The sequence below is a fragment of the Micropterus salmoides genome, unplaced genomic scaffold (assembly GCF_014851395.1).
Source record: "Micropterus salmoides isolate LMB-PRFRI ecotype aquatic unplaced genomic scaffold, ASM1485139v1 Ms_hic_scaffold_22, whole genome shotgun sequence".
NCBI lineage: Eukaryota > Metazoa > Chordata > Actinopteri > Centrarchiformes > Centrarchidae > Micropterus > Micropterus salmoides.
Window position 1 is genome coordinate 7,513,330 of NW_024041373.1, and position 22,257 is coordinate 7,535,586.

Below are 22,257 nucleotides of genomic sequence, written 5' to 3' on the forward strand. Positions count from 1 at the left end.
ACCTTCCATTTCTGATATTTTAACAGTCTGCTGGTAGCCAGCAGACTGTTCTAGTTGTGCAATTCAAATACAGATCCAATGATTTACTGTCTAGGCTTTGAAATAATAGAAACAGCAATCTTACATAAGACAAACCCCTATAAAATGAGGGCACAAAGCCAACCGGTCACGCAAACAAACAACAATTCACTCTGTATTTCATGTATAGCTTTGGACTCTCAGTCAGAGTACATGGAGGCAGTGTTTAGGGTGTAACATATGTTGAGTATTTATATTGGATTTCATAAAACACTGGTATTTCCTGGTATTTGGTGTCCGAGAGCTTTGGCATCTCTACAGAAATTCTTCTAATATGTTACACAACACGCTACACTGCCGCACTCGCAAGTTCTTTTGCAGACCAAAGGGAGTTTGCTTGGGGTACATGCCTGTCAAAATGAAGGCTGTCATCAAGTCAATGATGTACCATTCCAGGTATAAACATAGTCATTACCTTGACAGCAAAAATTGTCATTATTCATACAAGGAGGTTGTGTTCTTCAGCACAGCATATGCAAACTCTTCAGCACTAATGCTGGGATTTTCCCATGGCTGGCGCATCTGTCATGACATGGGTTTTCTTGCGTGGGGAAATGTTCATGTCTCCTCTAACATCTGGTTTTACAGATGCCTCAGCTAGGCTGGTTGTGATTGTTTACGGAGATTCTGAGGCCTTTGAGGGACTCGGAGAGGTTCGCCACATTGTCCCGCTAAATGACAGAAGTGGAATCGGAGCGAGATAATTATTTGCATATGAAATAAGCTTGCTAACACAAGTACATTTGACTCTGGGTATGTTAGGAGGGAAGTGATCTTGTTTTCTCTGAACAAGCGTGACAGAGTGGCACGTGGGTGTTTTGGGGGAAGCCTGCCATAAGCCTTCATACGGTGTTGTTATGGCTTACCCTTCATGTCTACACAGAAAGGCCCAAAGGGACAGAGTATCAGTATGAGGAGACAACTGCTGGGGGTTGGTTAAGTCCAAGAGGCTGCAAGTAGGGGTATGACCGTCCAGCTCTTTCAGGCTGTCGCTTCAAAACTGCTGGGTCAACATATCTTTATTGTAACTAGACAGAGGAAGAGAACTCATCTATTGTTCAACAAAGTTTGCCTGCGGGTTGCAAGCACATGTTTTATAACTCCATCTCTCTATACAATCTGGCTGACGATAGCGTGGCTCCAAGACTGAAGCCCTCCCTCCTCACTTGAAACAGCTGATTTATGTCTGGTCCTGGACACTTGTGCTCTGTGGCTGGAATGCAGGGAATTTCAAAGACCCCTCCTCTACTTGTCCTGCCACACGCAAACAAATGGAGCAGGCGCCTGGTTGGGCAGATGAAGGCCCACCGGTGCTCCCACTGCAGGGCAGGGAAGCAGAATGTAAGGAATGTCAGAGGCGAGAAAATAAATCCATTCTATCCTTCTTTCTGTCAATCTGTAGCTCTTTCTTTCCCTTCGTATCGTTCTTGTTTGCCTTTCCCCTCTGGTGATGCTTCTTTTTCCAGCATTATTCAGGTTTTCTGCCTCTCTTGTGTTATCTTATTTTTGGAATTAACTCTCAGTTCTGTTGTGTGCACACATTACCTGCAAGAAATGAGCCAGAATAGGAAAAAATGAATTTATTTGTGTTACAATTTTAAAAACACAAATATGCATAGTGTTGTGCCGTTTGAAATAGTCATGTGGCAAATTAATTATGTGACAAACAAAATAATGCTTTGTTAAAAACACTTAATGTCCCAAAATGTAATATGTTCAACACCGTGTAAAAAAGCGAAGGACCTCAAAGTTACTGTTTATACATGGTGAATAAAAAAACAAATCTATCATGTAGCATTTACAGTCAAAGGCACGATGGCGGTGTTTTAGCTGTAACTCAATGGTACATGCATCTTAAACATGCGGCTGGCATGGCAAACAAACAAAGAAGAATCAACACTCCATAGAAGCTAAAATAGTTATATGTTTTGACAATAAAAACATAAGCAGCTCTGTCTACTGTAGCTCATTTTCATCTCAATGATATATCCAGACACCATTTTGATTGCTTTTTGAGTCTTTCTCTCCTCATGGCTATAGTTTAATAATTCCCTTTCTCCTCCTGGGGCCTCAGTGCAGCTCAAGGCCTGCTCTTTGCTGCGGGTTTATCCATTATGTTGAGCACATCGTCGAGGATGGATGGGCCCAGATCAAGTTCAAGGGAGAGGAATGACCCTGTGATCTGAGTGAGGGAATCCTTCGATGTGCTCTTCTCCTTGGAAAACTCAAACTCAAAATCACAGATGCGGCCCTCCTCTACCCCACTGTCCCTGTCCACCCACTCTCCATTGTACTTTGAGATCTCCTGCTTGAAGCCCAAGGCAATGTCATTGTTAAAGTATCCATAACCATTGCAGTTGCCATTGCCAATGAGACTCCTTTCATTGCAGATCTTGTTCTGGAAGTCCCCATTACCGCTAAAGCTCTCAAAGCTGTCGCTGCTTGTGTTGCTGTTCAGGCTTCCGTTAGCTTTGAAGGTACTGTTGCTGTGACCATTGATATAATAGGATGATGACTTGTCAAACCTGGTTTCGCTCTTGTTTATTTTATTAGCTTTGGCAACTGCCTTAGAGGTGGACTTATCTGTATTTTCTAGCAGATCCAGGAGGACATCAGGCTTCAACTGGATATCTGTGGAGGGAGATGAAGACTCACTGTTGAAGACATCCATAGAGCGCAACAGAGCATCCATCTGCAGGATCTCTACCTCCTCTGTGCTGTCAGGTTTCATTTGAACTGTAGGGCCAATGATGTCCTCCAATGGCTCCGGTGGCATGGAGAACACAGTGGAGGGGATCAGGGGGAGGGTAAGTGCCTGGCAGCCGCCAATAGTTGGAAGGGAGATGGCGTTCTTGAGTACTGGAGAGGGGGTCTCGGCAAAGGAAGCATCACCGGTGCTGTTAGCTCTAAGAAACTCACTTTGGATGCCATACTGAGGGTAGACGTCTCCCTTCCCAGGTAGGAGTTCATACTTTCCCTGGAGGAAAGACATGTCTCCAAAGGCATCTCTCTCCCCACCCTTGCCAATGTGGATGGTGTGGCGAAAGTCCCCAAGCGGTGGACTGATCATATCTGGGGACAAAATATCTCTGAGGCGACATTTCTTTCCCTTCTTACTGTTGGTGGGTTTCAGGTATATGGGTGCTTTGGCTGGCATGGCTGTAACTGCGGATGAGTTCTCAGATATGCAGGATAGAAAAGTCAGAAATGCTCTTTAGGTTCTGGACGTTAAAGTTCCCCAGGGGAAAAGCTCGAGTTACATTCTCAGTAACACACCGGTCTAACAGGACTCCAAAAATAATTTCAGCAATTTCAGCATCGATTAAGAAATGGGATTCCAAGCAGGACTGGGGATGTCCGACGATGTAGAAAACTCAAATGGCCACTTTTCTGAAATCAGAGGCAAATAGAGAATATGTCAGCATATGTTTTAAACATGAATTTAATTTGATGAGTGCTGCTACTGATACAAAACCCCTGACCTTCCTTCCAGAAAAAGAAATCTAGTCACCAGCACAAGCCCCACAAATAAACTCTGGATACTGCAAGAAAAAAAATATCCTCATCCTCATCTTGCATCAGCAAACTTAGAAGCCAGTGCGAAGGAGGATGAAGCCTGGGTCTAAGGCTTTTTGTTGCTCTATTCATATTTCCACACATGAGCCTCCTTTGGCCTCCACAACTCTGGATGTGCTAATGTGGAACAGCTGGACTGCAGAGGGAGAGGAGACGCAAAGCGTGACTTTAGTCGGATCAGAGCAGGGCAGCCTGTTTTAGGAAGAAGCTACTGCTCAGACACGCACAGAGATAGAAAGAGATGGACCAGAGGGAAGAAAGAGGGGAGGAAAAGGGTTTAGGGGGTTTAGGGGGATTGTGTGAGAGAGATAGAATGAGGGATTACAGAGCAAGTGGATTTTAAGAAAGAGGTGATGCAGATTGTGAATTGATTTGATGGGCATGGTGTCAGCTCCAAGTTTAATAAGGGCTGACATACTAGCTAGGTTTCACCATACATCAGGATGGGTAAACATTAATAAGGAGGTATTGGATTTGATAAAAGGTGCCTGATTGCATGCTGCCTTGTCAGAGCTTTTCGATTACAAACCCATGGGTCGCCATGTCGCTATGTTGGCAGCCAGCTTAGTGGAGGATGAACTCAGTAAAAAAAAGGAGAGAATCGGGTTGACCGTTTGAAATGACATAGCAACCAAGGAGAAAGGGAAAAACACTCGGTGGAGGAAGGGAGTTGACAGTGTGTGTGTGTGTGTGTGTGTGTGTGTGTGTGTGATGGGGGGTGGGAGAGATCACCAGTGAGGAGAGAGCTTGCCCATTTATAGACATATTTACTTATGAGAGGTCTGTCAGCAGTGACCGTCTGACAGAGTGCACTGCTGCAAAAAAAAGTGCCTGGGCGGTCAAGTCCACCCCCCAAAAAAAGATAAAAATAAGGATTTCTCTTACAAAACATCCACATTCCTGCTGCAGCCGACCCTATAGAGACACACTGCATCGGCCTTATCAGAGACACTTTAAGTAGGTTATGAATATTAAGCAAGGACATTAGTGCGGAGCCAGAGAGACAGGCATTTGCTGTGTATTTGAATTCAAACAGTAGGCTGGAAACCAACTGCGCCGACATCCATTTTCAACATGAATTCTTGTGTCTCCCTGTATGATGAGGGCCGTACGTCGCATCAATACCTGCCTTATGAGAGCGATGACTTCAATAAGGATGTGAAGTACAAGGTGAAATCTTCTCACTTTAGGGGATGCCATTACAACACAAATAAACCTGTCACCCAACAAGCACTCTGCGGCTATACATAGCCATGACAAACACAGAGGGATGCAGAACATGTGTGATTGTGTTGAATGGCAGCGCCGCTCTCCAGAACCCTTGTGTGTTCGAGTGCTGTTGTGAGTGTGAGTGTATGTGCGAGGTGCCTGACTGCGCTCGTGAGAGATAGCAGTTTTGAATGCACGCCATGTGTGCAAAGGAGAAGTGTTTGTTTGCTAAAAGTGAGGGAGAGAAAGGGAAGGGGAAAGGGGGGGGGTGAGGGGGAGGGCGAAGAGGAGTGCTGCAGTGTTTGGTGAAGGGAGGGGGGTACAGCAAAATCCCTCACTTGTTTAGCTCAAGCTTTTCTTACATTTTCTCCCTTCCATTTCTCTTCCACCCACTTGTTTTTTCTTTCTGTAGTGTCTCTCCCTTTCGCTGCTGCTCCTCAGTCCTTTCTGACCTTGACAGCTGATGCTCACTGTAGTGGGAAATAGGGATTGGCTGGGAAGTGAAACAAAAGCCAAAAGCTGCTTCCTGTGGGCTCAGAGTGCACATGTCTATATCTGTCTTAACTTTTGCAATACTATTCCAAACAACAGAAGGTCACGGCTGCACTGCTGGCTGAAACACTTGCTATCAAACATACCTATTGATTATTGGTCTGCCCTGATGAAATTATAACATCAGCCTGTCCGGTGTGGACCCTCTGCTCTCTAGTGACATGAGAAAATGCACAGCTCATGCATTATAATAGATAATAATGTTGGGTGAAATCAATAGTATGGACAGAACTTATAGGAATTCCTCTAGCAGAAGCGCAATCCAACTCTTGCAACTCTCACAGGGGCATCTGCTGTGCATCCTACCCAAGGTCAACACTTGTGGCCAATGAGAAGTCAGCTGGTACGGTGCAAGCTTGAAGGTCTGACCTTCACGTCAGCCGACCTGCTGGTGGCTCATTTTGGCTTATATGGCAAACATGACTGGAATTCCAGAGGCCAACAGCAAAGTCTGAGAATAATATCCTCATATCCTTTCAGGGATCTGCTGCATAAACAGTATGAGGGTTACTTTAATGAGAGCTTGGATAAACTTGTATTGATTTGTGTATATGCTGAGAATCTGAGAGTTATAACAATGTTAGCTAACTTTGTGTTAGAGGAAAGTAATCAATTACTGGGATATCCCAGGATGGAACCATATGGCCTGCTGACCCAGTCCATTTGTGTCTCTGCAGGCTGTTAATAGTTGAGCAGGTGTATTCTGGTATATCTCAAAGCCAATGCTAGATTTGCACCCTCCTTTTGGAAGTGGTCCAAAACGAGGCGGTGTGGCACGTGTGGACGTCCAAGCCTGGCGGCGCCACCTCTGCAGAATGCAGTCCCAGGTTTCATTTACACCTCTGGGGAAGTGGGGATCTGATGGCACCTTCCTGTCAAAATTGCTTGCCTGAGCAGCCAGGATAAAGCAACTGTGTCATTGGGTCAACAACAGCTATCTGTCTGGGCATGAAGTGATCTGGAGCCACTCCAGCCTCTTTAAAAATGGAGCTTTGCCTCATCAGTTTGTGCTTGCAGGGTTAGTTATTAGTGAGAGGGTAGCAGAAGGAGCAAGGTGATGAAAGTTTGAGTGTGGGGGCAGATAAATGTGGGCTTGGCATCTGGCAATTAAACTAATGGTTTGGGATTTGTCTGAGTATTTCTGGACAACTAGAAGTCACGTGTGATATAAATGGGTCAGTATTTTCTTAGAGGCAGTGCAATTCTACTGTAGCCTAAACAAATGCTATAGTTTAACGGTGCTTTACAGTTCACTGTTCGCCATATTGCTCCAAAGCCGGTGATGAGGGACGTACAGAGAGAGGCACAGGAGAGCAGCTGTTCAAAATGTGACCTGCATATGACATTCCCATTCTTTAAAATAGAAACTGTGCATCCCCTAAATATTCCTCCCCGTGATGGGATGACTGCGCTGACATTTCACATCAATGCCGTTGAAAAATAGCATGCTATTCTGCACTTCTGTAGTAGTTGTGGTCAGTGTAACATCATCAGTGTGTAGGAGACAAACTTCTCCTCCTCCCACTGTGTCTTCAAAGCAATTTTGTGCAAGTTTGAAGTTCTTCTAACATCTAACCGTGGCTTTGGATTCTGTCACGCCTTTGAATAGCAAAAAGACCCTCTCTTTGGGGCTGTTATAAAAAGCAAATGCATATACCACAGAGGGTAATGGTAGCCTTCCAGAATAGGCTGAGCTGTTTGTTACATAAAAAAACCTCAATTATAGGCAAAGGCCTTACTTTCGGGGCCTGGTGGCAGTGCCGGGACTAGGGTGAATAGTAGGGTTGGGTGTTTGTTCTGTCTTTTTTTCTCGCTCCCCTTGTGCCACCCGCAAGCATGGCCAGCACATGCCAGAGTTATCCTTGGCAGAGATGAGCAGGAAACAGAACCAAGGCATATGAAACATGAAGGGAATGTCAACATATACTGGTAACAACCTCCTCCAAATCTACTCCACTTGAGAGATAAAAGCAAAGCCAGCTCTGCGTTTCAGAGGAACGTGCCTTAAGCATGTAGCCGGACCAAAAATGTCTCTCTTGGAAACCGGGGAGGATATCATGTTCCTCTTAACTTGTGTTACATGTATGAGAGTGTCTGCTGGACAGACGCTCCCATACTTACCACACATGCTTTCGCATGTTTCACGGTTACTGAGCAATATCCCATGCTGATCCAGACATTCAGAAAAAAAAAGACTTCCATGACAGCAAGAAAACTGCAGACATTTCCCTGTCTACTAATTCACATTACTGTACCAGCAGAGTGTGAAAAAAAAAAACACGTTCTCACTCACCTCAGATATTCCGATGGAGAGATCCTGATCTTTCCCAGGTACTGCTGGTGTTCTCCTGAACGCTGCTGCCCCAGGTTGATGTCTGGGTCTGTCTGTATGTGTGTGTGTTCAGTGGCTTCTGTGCTGCTCCTGGGGCATGTTGACACTGCCCTGCCTCCTGTCTCTGCCTCAGGGCTGCACTTCTGTCGACTGGGACGTCTGCCGGACAGCTGTTTTGGAATTGCACTCCGGCTCCTTTTCCCTTCCTTCTGAAGCAAGTTAAGTCTCCTCCTACACGTCCCCCCCCACCACCCCTCCCCCCTTCTTCCTCACTCTATCTCTCTCAACTAGTGTCTCTCTCTCTCTCTCTCTCGCTCTGCGTTCTCGCTCCCTTCTTGATCGCTCTAGCAGCACCTGTGCATGTCTGTCCTCTCTCCTACCCAGAGCTCGGATTTTTTTAAGCAGCTCTGTGGTATTTGAGGATCCTCCTTGCTTCCTGCGCCTTGGTGGAGCTGCGGTAATGAGTGATCACAAGCTTCGGTCTCGTAACTCAAAAAAATGAGGGCTGTGTGAAGAAAGGCACTTGCCTCATGGGCTGTCTGGCTGTCTCTCCTCTCTAAAACAGTCCTTCATTGACATATATACGGAGTATGTGTTCTCTCTTTCCCTCTTCTGTCTCTCTACCTCACCCTGACTGACTCTGCGAGTGTCACATCTGATAAGAGCTATTCTGTAAAGGCAGCCGGCAGACACCTGACTGGACTCTCCCTGTCTCTATCTGTCACTCCTCGATCCTTATCTGTCCATCACACATGCACACCCATACCCTCCCATTATTTTCCCAGACAACAAAATCACGTCATGTTCTATTCCATTGTTTTAATTTTGTGCATAGTCCTTTATTGTTCAAAGCTGCAGCCGGCTGAGGCAACGCTGTTTGGATGGACTAATCACTGCAGAATACTGCAGCACTGCAGCACACACACGGGACATTTACAAATAGGCTAATCGACAGCACATGGGTAGACGTGCAGGACAAATAGAGTTCCTCTGTGGGAATCTTTGTTTCTTTAATAATTTGAACTTGAAAGACAGAGACAGGAGATAGTGTGTGTAAAATTTCTAACCTGATGCCTGATGAGGTTTGCCTGTCAAGGACATGGCAAACCTCACCTGTACATGCCCCTTTTTGTGTGTGTGTGTGTGCGTGTGTGTGTGTGTGTGTGTGTGTGTGTGGGGTGGGGATTCTATTCTTGTACAGAAATCATATCACCTTGGTAACCGCTGCAGCTCAGAGGTGATGTCACACTTTGCTGTGTAGTCTCTCCCCAAAGTGTCTGGAGGAAGCAGAGAAGAGGTGTGTGTTTCTGCTTACAGCGTATTATAAAAGGGTAAAGAAGATAAATGTGGGGGGAGGGGTGCTTGTATTTCAGTCAATGTGTGTGTGTGTGTGTGTGTTTGTGTGTGTGTGTTTTGTGTGTGTTTGTGGGAAAGAAAAGGGGTGAATGCATGTCCTCACAAGCCGTAGTAGTACCTTAACAACAACCCTGTCTTGTCCAGCAAATGAAGCAGCACATCCTTCTGCAAACATCACAAATTCTTTCTTCTCCTTCACGATAAATGTGACCCCTCCTTAATCCTCTTTCCACCTACTCCTATATTTCATGTGATGGATGCGCCATTATAATAACTGGCCATGTATAATGCTTTGCAAAGTCTTACACTGAAATGAATCTGGGGTTGTGTGTGTTTGTGGACAGCTTACTGAGACACCCTCTATTTAACTTACACAGGCGTTATTTAGCACCAGTTAAACAGCACTTGTGAATGAAGCCCTTTTAGCACGGCGTTGTCGTGTCGCCTCGGGGTGATGTCATTGTGGCGTCCATGTGGCCGGCACATGATCTGAAAGTAGAACGCATAATACTGTCTTCTCATTTAGGAAGACCATTAAACCTTGGAAACTCCAGAGCTACTGCATGAAAGGGAAACTCTTTGTAATTCTGGCACCACTTCCTAATAAGTCATAATGGGCGTCAAGGGTTTATAAGTTGAAGATCATTACTTTATAAATGGTTAATCAATCATTTCATTTACTTATTTAAAAGGAGAATAAGCATTAATCAACATCTATGTGAATGTGCCAGTGCTAGCCATCTGGCTAATTTTCAGCTGCAGTCCGTTGGCAAGATGTTTTAAAACAAGTGGCCTTTTTTCACAGCAGACATTTTGATTCGTTATAGTAAGAAAAGCATTAATGATGGCCCTGGAAGTGCCCCAGTTAGCCATGGCATTGTGACAGTGCACCAGGATGCACAAGACAGGAAACTGAAGCAGCTAAATGCATTTGATTATTTACACATGTGCTTTTCTTACTGTTATACCAAAACATAAGTTCAGAAATACAAACATAGAACAGTGAGATGCAAAAGTGCCAACAGCAATAATATAATAATAACCTCCATTATTCGGTATAGCCAAGCAAAGTAATGTGATTCGAAACTGTTGATAATCACATTTTGATGTGGTGCTTTTGAAGAGCAGCTTCAGACCTAATGTATTATTGTGTAATTATAACTACACACCTGTTGTAAAATAAGGAATCAAACTGTGCGCATTGACACATCATTGCTTCATACAGTACGGAGGTACGGCGAAAGCTTAAATTTGTTGAGCTTTGATCTACGCTGTGCTGACATTTTGTGTTAATTGTGCTGCATTAAAAAATGGGGGAAAATTGAATGGAGAGTGATTTTAAATGTACAAACACAACAACAAGACGTGATCACAATGAAACCAAATTGGAAACTTTTTCTGAATGAAATGTCAGCCTTCAGAAAAAGTTACAAGGTTTTCTACAAAAACCCTGTTTGATTCTCTATAATTATTGACTGTTAACAGTTTACAGGTTACATCAGTCATATTGTAACCTGTAGATTAATCAGAACAGATCAAGTGAGATTATAAAACCTGCAAATAGTAAGAAACTCATGTTAAGTTTTTGCAAATTGCTACTTGCCAATATTTTAGCTCTCACAGATTCACTCTAAGAATTCTGGAAACCCATAGTGCAATGGTATCTCTTTTTGGGGTACAGTGTGAATGAGGCTCTAATCATTTTCTAATAAGCCATTAAGTCGGTGTCAGTAATGAATACGTGGTCATATGCATTTCACTTTGTAATAAACCATAAAGTCTGCACTTGTAAATATGAATAAGTAAAATGCTAGCAAAAAGCAATTAATGCTGGAGGGAAAGCCGGGCAAACCAATTATAATTAATGACTTATTACTGATATTTAAAGCATTAATAAGGGATTTTCTGGCATTTATAAAGCCATGAGTTACAACTGACTAATTAAAATTGCTTTATTAGAAAGTGTTACCAAAACTTCACACCCATCAAATGTTAGATTATCAACCCTGACTTTTTTTTTTTTGTTTCCTCGATGATGAACTTTCCTCAGATATTCTTTCACAAGCAGCATAAACTTATACTGTAAGCTTTTTTCTATTAAATAAACAATGTTTGCCAGGAATATGCTTGTCATCTTATTTTTGTTTTTCCTTCAAAGCTGTGTTTTGGTTTGTGTTATGGGAGGAATTTGACAGATTTTTTATTCCAGTTCAAGACTAATTTGCCTCGGTCTGCTTTGGCCCACGTATTTGCCATTTACACAAGGAGAGCTTTATAAGTAAGCTTTCTCTACAGTCTGAGGCGTCCTGTCTAAACTATTCCACTGAGGTTACTTTTCTCCATTTGACACGCCATGTGCAGATCTCAGGTCAGGTAAACAAGCCCGTCCTTGTCTGCTAAAGTAAATCAACAGGAGTTGAAGAAGCACACTCAGCTCTACTTAGCACTTTCTTGCCTGTTGTAACTCCTGAGGTGTAACAAGCGTCTACAGTAAGTGTGGTTGACTTACTTTCTCCTGTCTCACAGATTTTGTTTTAATCTCATGTTATCGCCTCACTCAGTTGACAGCTGACTCTTCCTCCTCCAGCTGTGGCGACACATGTGTTCACACCCATTATGGATCATTATCACTTGCTGTCTGAGGTAGGCCAAGAGAGTAGGGTGAGGAATATAAAACACCAACGCAAAGCACTACCATAGATTGTCTTTTGAAAATGTTGCTGTTTCTCCTTCTGGCTTTTCAGTGCAGTTATTTGAAACAGGTGAGAGTGTGATGGACATTTTCTCAGTGTTCATGTAATCTAATACATCCATCATATGACCAACACAGAAAAATGGGGAGGTTATGGACAAAATATTGTGTGGACACAAAATGTCATCATTAAATATGAGGCAGACAAGCTGTAGCTACAACAAAAACATTCCTCCCTACAACTCTGGAGGGGGTTTCAGTGGCATTTGTCAACATTGTTTGCAGCTTTCAATAACACTGTAATGAACAAAATGTTCAGCACATATGTTCAATATACATCGTTAACTGTTGGAGACTTGACGCTGCATGTTGACAGCCTCGTCTACGACTGCTCCATTCACATTCTCATTAAAAGCTTTCTCTCAGGGTTGCACTATTTCACTGCAGGACCTCGTGTGCACATTTATTTTCATCCTGACAGTGAAGATTTCACAATGTTCCCAGCCCTACAGGCAGCACACAGGGAGGGACCCGATCCTGAGGGCACAAGCCAATGTTCTGAGTGCAGGAGATGTGCTGCCGAGTGGAGGGGAGGAGGGGATTGTGGGTAGTCTAAACACTGTCTTGCTCTGTGGCTGTATCCCAAAATGTTTTTTTTTGTGTGTGTGTGTGTGCGCGCGGGCGATGCACCATACTGAATTACAGCAGACCACACACACCAGAGGCAGCACCTCGGCTTTTGCGCCTATTTCAGCAACTGAACAAACTTGGCATAAGGTGAAAGGTGGCGTTCAAGAGCAAGGACTGCAAGAGGTCAAGATTTAAAATGTTGGTATTTATTAGCAATGCAACTTACATTGCAGTTACTGTGTTAAAGCCATTTGACAATTTTATAAATTTGTGCCATATCCCTTTTTGGTGTGCACCCATTATATTAACTTCCAGTGGTATTTAAACCTTTAAAGGAAGAATTCACCCCAAAAACACATTTTTGTATTAAAAATGTAAATGGGGTAGCTCATTGTGACAAACGATCATATTCACTGGACTTTGCAGTACATCTCAGCTCTACAAAGCTTTTTGCATCTTTCTGCTCAGCTCACTGAACTGAACTGAACTTCAATGTTTTGTTTAGCCTCACTGCTCCCACCAACCCCGATTCCAACTATAGCTGGCCGCTGTTTTTAACAAACATGCTCTGATAAACTGCTGTACATTAGCTGCCCAGCACCAAATGGCAAAGATCTTTAGCTGCAAGAGCCAGATCTCTTCCCCAGGAGTTGGTGAAGGCCAAAACAGAGCTAAAAGGAGAGTGAACATTGTCAGGCGCCAGGAAATTGAACACGTAACAAATTTAAAAGATTGCTCTTGTGGTCACAGTTTGTTTCACTGTCCAAAAAATCAACACTGCTTTAAATAGTTAAACTGGGAGAAATCATCACAAACAAGGCGCAGATACCGATCTTTACCACTGACGACCTCAAACGACCAGAATGCAGCGCAGCCACAGTTGTGCACCATTTGGAGTAAGGAGCACCACTCTTTACTTTTGTTAATGGGAAAAACTTTCCAACACTCACTCATTAATGTTATTGCTTGCTATCATTACCACTCTGCCTCTCTACACTGACGTGACGTCCTTGTATAAACCACAACTGATTGCAGCAAATTGAGGGATGTTCTCTGGGAGATTAGAACAGGACAAACTTAACTTCAACTCAACTTGATGTAACACTTCATCACAAAATAACCTCCTGGAATGCATTAAACATCTCGGACTGATGATAGTGTAAGAGTATCTTAGGGGGATTTTTCCTCAACCTTGAAGAGACAAACTCTTTTACAGCAGACTATCTGACCACATCCACGCTAGTGTGTCTGGCTCACATCCTTGGAAAGAGAGCAAGTGATACATCACTTGGTAAGGAGTGACTCTTCCCACTGGAATTCCAGTAGCTGTGCCACAGGCCACCCTCTTGCAATCAACTTGTGGTTGTCCATTTCCACCAGCCTAGATCCTGCTCCATCCTTAACCAAAGCACTATTATGTTCATGAGAATTGGCAGGCTGCCCTCACCCCTATCATGAGGGGTGCACGCTGTAGGATACCAGCTAGAGTCAAGCTGAGGCCAGCTGGAAGCCTGATCCTGAACTGTGTTGACATCATTGGCTTGGAGGAGGATATTATCACTAACATTGGTCATGAATATCCAACGTTGTGCTGGTGGAGATCTTTAGATAGCTTGAGGGTCACAATGTACAGTACATACAGTGTCCTTAGCAGATCTTTGATTCATTCTTCAGACACTGGCAGAGTCTGTTCCTCATTAGAAATGTGTTTCAGGCTCAGAGAACATGCTCCACTATGTTGGAGAATGTACACAGCAGTGGTTATATAATGTTTTTTCATGTAAGGAGGAGATAATGTGAGTAAACTGATGTTTGGGTGCAATAATGGCAAAAAGCCAGACATTAAAGTTTTCAGCCGTGTATCACACAGGGCACACGGGGAAGCGGAAAAATATTCAACATTCCTTGAGAGATACTGAGTGAATAGCTGCTCAGTTCTATTTTCGAACCTGGAGTATATTACACGGACCTTTTGGGTGTGGAATGACCTCAACTGAAACCTAGTGTTGTCATGTTACCTCCAATCTGATCAAATGATTACTTCCTGTTTGTCTCCATGCCCACTTGGTTGTCCTCTGGGGATCCATGTGTTGCTCCCTTTTGGTTTATGAAAGTCTTATCTGTTCGGTCAGTAAATAGCATTCCAATGCTAAAGAGAAATGTTTCTCTTAGTAGCTGACACATTTTGTTGTGTCCAGTAAAAAAAAAATCAGTTTGTTGCTACTGGAAACATCAGCAGAAGAGAAGAGTCCTAAATCACTGACAGAAAGTTATGCCTTTGATTTAATTTATCTGAACTGATAATGCCAATAATAATAATGAGTATTTATGATCTATGGGAGGGTTTTGCAGCACTGTACATTATCAGAGTGAGTGTGTATTGGCTGCTGTCCATCAGTTTTAGATAGAAGTATGTGTGGTTTTATTTCCAGCAACAGCAATGTGCTTTGTAACATCTGGTGAGATTATCTCTAAAAGCTCAGTTCATTAGACGTGTTGGAGGTTTCCAGCTGCCGACTTAGAAACACTTTGATTAGGTTGATTGCATTCATACTTCTCATAAAATTGCTTAATTGTGTTATTTGAAATAAGAAACGCATTCTTGAGAATTTCGTTGGCATTGTTGCTCATTTTAGCGGCAGCTCCATGTATGGCACACATCCCACAGTAAAGCATATGATTGGTTCCAAAACAGCACTGAGCACGAAAAGGCAGAGAGGCACGGGAAGATTTGAGCCAGGACTTTTAAAGATACCCAGACACCATCTGTTGTGCTTCTGAACAGCTTTATTTTGAGAATTGCATTCTTTTAAACAGTGAATGTTCAGTGAATGTGCCACTCCTGTCTCTCCTAAGTGGATCCAATTAATCTCTGTCTTTTGATTTTTTTCCCCCCAGAAGTCTTCTGATAGTTGAAAGTGTACATGGCCACATACTGTTTGTGTTCAGTAACAAAATGATATCTTACCAGCCTGTTCTCATTCCCAGGGTGTCAAATTCCTATGCTTTGTCATGTCCTTCAGCATCTGGTACCATCGCACATGGCACCCTTTAGCGGCATTGTTCAACTCTAATAGTAGGCCTATTATAAAAAACAGAAAAGTCTGAGAGTTGGTTGGGGTGGTCCAAAAGGATGTTGCAAGTTTATTATTGCTATCTTGACCAGACGTTGCATATTTATTGTGCAAACTGGAATGCGGACCCCTATGCGTGCGAAAATTAGGCTTAAGGGTACCCAGAGCGTATAAAGCGGTGCCGAGGGGTCTTGACCAAGCATCCATATGATGCCCTGGTATGAGAACGGGTTTATCTAACTCAAGTGCCACCAAGTTTTACACTTTTTTGCACTCATCAGTCCCTACTGCATGTTTTTGCATTCATTCAAGTGAAGAATACTCTGTTGATACACATTAGGTTAGCACAAATAATCTTTCTTAAACATTTTCAAGTGTTCAAGTTGTAACAGTTTATTACTGTTCGGAACGACAGCATGGCCACTGTATTAAATTGGAAGTAGGTATTTAAAAGCTGTGTCAATTGGATTTTGAAACTGAAGCTGTTACGGCTAATGTATTAGCAAACAACTGCGTATTTCCATACACTGCGGATGCAGAGCAATATTAGCATTTGTTCTGATGTCAGGTTTCTGGCCACCCAATGAATGTAAGTTCAATATTCACTCTCTTTTTGGCTTTTCAGTCTGTGCATGGCCTCACAAGCAAACATACATGCACATACAGTCAGCATGCAGCAAACACAGCACACATATCAGTTACCGCTGGGAAGCATTAATTAAGGATGCTATGGCAGAGGGTACAAAACCTCTACTGTAGCGAACCCGTTTCCAGGCCAGGGACCTGTATCTGCGTCCTGAAGGAAGCAGTGTGAAGAAGGAGCTTAAGGGATCCATGCAAATTAGGAAGCATAGGGAAACAGCCATTTGTCTTAAACATGCATTTCACAACCTTAGTAGAGTTACTACTGATCCCACAGCCCCATAGACACTGAGCTAAAATTGTTAGCAGAAAATATCCAAACAGTATTCGTTTAAAAGATAGCAGGTAAATTAAGTTAATTGGCTGATGGCCTGGCCCTTTAAATAGATGGTAGAAAGGTTTATTTGTCACATTACAACAGGCTGTAAAGGGAAATTAAGTGTGTACCTCCCTTCTGCTATGTACGTAAATGGTTGATGAGAGAGAAAAACAAGAATATGTGGCAAGCATTTTTCTAAAAAGCTTTCCCAACAAAACAAAGTTGTCTAAAACAACTTCTCAACAACTATCTGCCGTGGCTGTAAAGCTGACAGTCATAATACTGTGGTCCCCTGTCCAAACCTGTCGACAGAAGGGAAGGACACTGCAGGTATTTTGACGTGACGCCTCCTCAGTTACTCTAATGACGTGTGCTGACCCTGACATTCCTCTCTGTTCAACTTCATAAACTGACCCTTCACTTTATGTAACGTCAATACATGCCACACACAGTATCACACTCCACATTTGTCAATTCAAACACAGAAATGAGCTCAGACAGGATCGTGCAGAGACCTGTAATAATGGCCCGTTGCTCAGAAACTCTAGTATGTGTCTAAGGCAGAGGGAGCTGCTGCGGGGGCTAGACAAATACCAGAGATACCTCAGGCTTTATTGTATTGAGAGCCAGTGAGCGTGTACAGAAGCATTGAGACACGGAGCGTGTGCGGTGAAACTGAGCGTGTGCAAAAGACCAAGGCACAGAGAGGCCACAAAAGAGCTGATCATGTGAAAGGAAGGGCATTTGATAGCTTGGACACAAACCATGTGCGGCGTCAACAGAGACCATCAAAGAGGACGTTGACTGGAGGCCAAACTGATAATTAACTGACAAATGTATCTTTCAAAGCTCTTTCCAGTTAACAAATTCGTAGTTTCAGAGTCATTCAACTGAGGTTATGATCAAATGTTGCCCGTATGCATTCAATATTCTGGATTAAATGTTTAGTTCATGAAAGTCCTGGGAGATTCTGAGCCCTCAGATCCAAAAGAATACCTAAACATAAGGTCAAAGCTGATTGTAATGAAACAAAATTTCTTCGGTTGCTGTAATTTAGTGACATGGTTTTGTATTTTCACTTTTGGACAATCCTTATTTGTCATGTCTATGGTGTTAAAGCATTTCAGTTTATCAGCTACAGAGCACATTGAACTGAAAGCTGCCAACCATAATGTCATGTACATACTCTTGACTTGCTGCACCTCACAAAGCCGCTATCATAGCTGTAGACCTTATTAATGTCTCTTCTAAAATAAGAAGTAATTTCCCTTCTGCTTGACGTCACCTTTGGTGAAAAGTTATATGTACTTTTGCTTTTTTTTGGTCCTCTTGCCCTCTGTGAGCAACTCACATGTTAAAACAATGCATAAATCACTGTAAACCATACTGGTAGCACACAGCACTTAAGGCACGAACTCCTTAAACATCAGTTAAGCTGAAAGGTACTGGAGGAGTAAATATATCGGAACTATGACAGAGCTATTAAGATTGGATTAAAATGATAGATGCCTACAGTTTGTTTCAAATAATGTGGCTTATCTGTAAGGTTTCTGTAATATATTAGCTTTACTGTGTACAGTAATAATTTAGGAGGAAAACAGTTTGGATGAAGCAGTGTGTAATATGCATTGGCACTTTTTGGATGCTTTCGTAAAATCTGTTGTTTTGTACCGAATGAAAGACATAACTCCTTAACAACCTGATATATGTTTCAAAGAGAGCTGATAAGGATCAAGTTCAACTCCAGACTTGTGTTTTGTCTCCTGATCAACACTGATACTAACTTGTTATCCATTATAGTTTACTACAAAATAATGGATATTATAGTAACCTTCCAGGTCAGACAGAAACACTTATTCTTATATGATAACATCTGCTACTATTACTGGGCCATCACTTATCTTCTCTGTCATGATTAGCAGCCATTTTTTCAGCCTACTATATTTTACTGCAGCTCAAAGTAATGCAACCTCCTAACCTTACCAGTCAGCAGGGTCAAAGAAAGAGTGCACAACTGTAAAATGATGAGACTGAAGTCCAAGAGCAACCCATCAGCTTTCCTCTGTGGTATAATGAGCAGCCATATATTTTATCCATCACAATATACTGCGCAGTAAACTATCGCAACCTGTCTGCCTGTGGCAGCTGGGTCATACAGAGGCTGAAGACAGAGAAACACACCAGCCCCATCTGGATATCCTGATTCCCCCACAGGGCAGATCAAACAGTGATCTACACCTCTCCCATGTGGTATGGATTTGACATGGGGTGGGGGGTGGGGGGTGGGGTGCAAGCTCTGCGCTGGTCCCCTCCACTGTCCCAGACTCACAGCTAAATCATGTGGGCAGATACATCTGACCTGCCCCATCTGGGCCTGCTTATCTTTTACTTTCTGGAGCCAAGGCTAGCCGCCAATCAGAGCCTCCAGCCGCTGACGCAGACAGAAGTGTCTGAGCTGAGATGGGAAGACAAGACTGGATTGCATTATGGGGGATGGATGGCAAGTGGATTTCTTTACATTTCTAAGTTGAAATGTGTTGGGTTTGACAGTGTTGGCAATTTGGGTCACTAAACCATAAAGAGTGGGCCTTTTCAGTATGTCATGTATGTAACGCACAGTAGAGAAATACAGTAGGCCTAGCTGGCATGTTTCCAGGCCGCTAAAGTGCAGTAAGTGTGAGAGAGAAAGAGGGAGATTGAAGGAAGAACAATATTTAAGTGGGAGATATATCAGCACTTGAAGTTTTATACAGTGTTCAGTATGCATTCTTCTACAATGAGTGGCTGTGTGTTTGTACTGCACCAGGTGCCTGGAATTCATCCGGACAAACAGGCAATATTTCACACATATGGTCCTTTGTGTTGCTGAATACTGCACATTTAAGTCAGCAAAGAAAGCTGGAGACTAACAAATGTTAACTTAAGGCCTCCCTGAAACAATACCACTCTCTGTACGGCCAAAGAATTCCCTAACAGCCTGTAATTACATTGTTTTGAATTTATATTTCCCAGCGGTGCAGTTCACTGACACATTCGGATACCAAACAAAAGGAATGTTTCACATTTTTTTAAGATTATACTGCCCTGCCTCGAGGAAGCTAAACATTAATTAGTCACTGAATTAGACTCTATCAGCTACACATAATTGTGTGATCACCAACAGTAACGCCCCAAGAATGTCGGTGTTACCGTTAAAAGTGCATTTCACTCTGATGACTGGCGTTGTGATTAACAACTCCATGGGGTGTGTTTATCCTTTTTCCTGTACAGCTTGCATTTTTTAAAACCCAGAAATAGCACCATGAGAAATAAGATATCTAATGAGTTAAATACTCATTAGATATCTTATTTCTCACATTAACGTTTATTTCTTTCCACAGAGCAGTTTACGACAAGGGGAAAAAAATAGATATTCTTGTGTCACCAGTGTTATATTACAGCCCACCGTCCAGAAATAAGCCGTGCATGGTTCGAAACAGACATTAAAAAATATTTACCTACATTTAACTCATGATAAATTACAGAATAAGAAAAGTGGGAATAGAGGCTTAGAATTAGAATAAATAAATAATCTAAATAAATATATATTTATATGTTTGGTGAAATACGATCAGGTGGGTATTATTTTAACTATTTTCCCTCTCAAACTCAATTTCCTTCCCACCTTCCTTTAAGCTTCCACTGTATTTTTGAATATTTTATTCTATTTTATCTCTGAAAAGCAGCTGTATGTGAAAAAGAGAGAGAGGGAGAGAGAGAGAAAATGAAAAAAAAGTAAGAGAAGAGGAAAGAGGACAGAAATAGTTGAGGGTGTGTAGGCTCGGCTCCGACCACCGGCATGCATGAGGAAGCAGCCTCCATTCCACAGGCCAGCGGATGGTTTAGAGACACTACAGAGCGCACAGCTCAGCAGCCCACATGCAAGTCCCGCTGGCCTTCCCCACCCTCGGCTATTCTGGGCCTCTCTGCCACTGTGGTGGCTTTCACTCAGCAACCACACAAATGAAGCCTGAGAGAGAAAAACACGAGAAATTGAAGCTTCTGGCGAGGAGGGGAGGAGGATACATTGTTTACTGTTTGTCTTGTTTTTTTAGTATGTCTTGCCATCATACAGTTTTTGAGCTGATTTATGGGACTGCGGCATCGCCAAAACAAAGTCATCTGGCTGCAGTTTACAATATGTTGGCCAGAGCGCCACCAGCACTCGTGTTTAAAGGATAAATTTGGTTTATTATAACTTGGCTCTTATTTTTGCATTTTACTCACCAAAGTAAGTGCTGAGATCAGGGGAGAACAAAGTCCAATGGGGCATGAAACATGAGCAGTCAGATGATCAGACAGGTTGTAAACAAATCAGAACAAACCAGCCAGATTACTATCTAACCCACTTTATTTACAGATAAAATCAAAAGTCATCATACTGGGAATTTTGATACTAAGCCCTCATTGCACAGGAAACTGTGTGAATAATACTCTTTGAGTTTGCCCTTGTTACTCTTACAAATATGTTTGGTTAACTTGATGGTTTGTTTAAAACCTGTATCATCTCATTGCTCGTGTAATGTCACCGCATTCCCAAAAACTATCAACTTGGTGAATAATTCTATTCTAACTGAAAGGAAGGATGGCCAAACGAATAAGACTCAAGTTATAGTATTCCAGTATTATCCTTTAAGGAAGCACCACCCAAGTCCCCTGGGAATAACAATATCAGATATTAGTTTTGAGTTATCAAGAGTATTACTTAAAGTACAGTACTGTGAGTGAGAAGATACCACTATCACTACACTGACACCACTGTTCAAGACTTTTATGTTTTATGGACCTAATGGCTTAAATTCTGATAACGCAAGAGTCATGTCAGAGTTCTTGAAACTGTTTTCGTTGTTTTACAGCACTCCCTTTAATATTGATTATGTGCTGGGGATTAAGAGTCATGTGACCTGCAATTGTACCTGCGTCAGTATGCCAAATTTGGCAAAAGTCAAAACTGTTAGAACGATCATCCATGACACGTGGCCTCTGAAAGTCAATTTTAAGTATCATATGCCTTCACATGATCTCAGTTTAGAAAAAAAAGCAAAACAAAAATTAATATATAACTTTCAGCGCTCCAATATTGGAGAAGGCAGAAAATGCAGAAATAACATCCAGCCAGGAGTCCTGCTCATACCAGCTCTGAATGGAGCTCCTGCTGTTTGTGGAAATTTACGGTGGAACAGCGCTGCCAAGAGTGAGTGCCATCAGAGGCGCTACTGTAGCCTGTCACAGGTGGTCTCCCTGCGCTGTTCCTGTGTCTGCCTGCCTCCACTTATGTCTGGTCATTTTTAATTGGGATAAAGATCCACCTAGCTCTGCCCTAGCACTGCATTTGCTCTCATCCTTTTTGTATCGCTTGTTATAAAGCATCACAAAATGACTGGACATCAGAGTATAGTGTTTACGCTTCACGTTGGGCCGAACAACGCCCCCTAACCTGTGATATAATAAAGGTATAACATGGCCTGCCGTTAGCTATTGCTTTTATAAAACGGTCACTAAGTATGGTAAAAAGAAAGTAGGCTAACAGATACACTACAATTTGACTTTGTTTTATTTCATCAATAGACATTTCTTTATGGATACAAAAAGTAGTCCGGTAGGCTACATAGTGCATGACGGTTGCTAAACAACATACATCAAAGAATTATTAGAACTATATTACTTTGTCTCAGAGTGATACAGATCTGTGCAAAGGAATTCAACGTCATAGCCGTTGTATACGCTCATTGTAACACTACTATGAACCAATCAGATT

The 22,257-nt window shown here is 42.5% G+C and overlaps 1 protein-coding gene across 1 annotated transcript; it reads right to left on the reverse strand.

The window, feature by feature from the left end:
* Positions 1 to 1,643: 1,643 nt before the first annotated feature.
* cdc42ep3 (CDC42 effector protein (Rho GTPase binding) 3) lies at positions 1,644 to 7,972 on the reverse strand. Its single transcript, XM_038737766.1, has 2 exons — positions 7,709 to 7,972; positions 1,644 to 3,468 (listed from the first exon to the last, which is right to left on the reverse strand). The coding sequence occupies exon 2, from the start codon at positions 3,233 to 3,235 to the stop codon at positions 2,159 to 2,161; it is 1,077 nt and encodes a 358-aa protein (XP_038593694.1). The 5' UTR covers positions 3,236 to 3,468; positions 7,709 to 7,972; the 3' UTR covers positions 1,644 to 2,158.
* Positions 7,973 to 22,257: the final 14,285 nt, after the last annotated feature.

Excerpts from the sequence above, each read along its gene's own strand:
- cdc42ep3 (XM_038737766.1), bottom strand. The coding sequence starts at position 3,235 with ATGCCAGCCAAAGCACCCATATACCTGAAACCCACCAACAGTAAGAAG.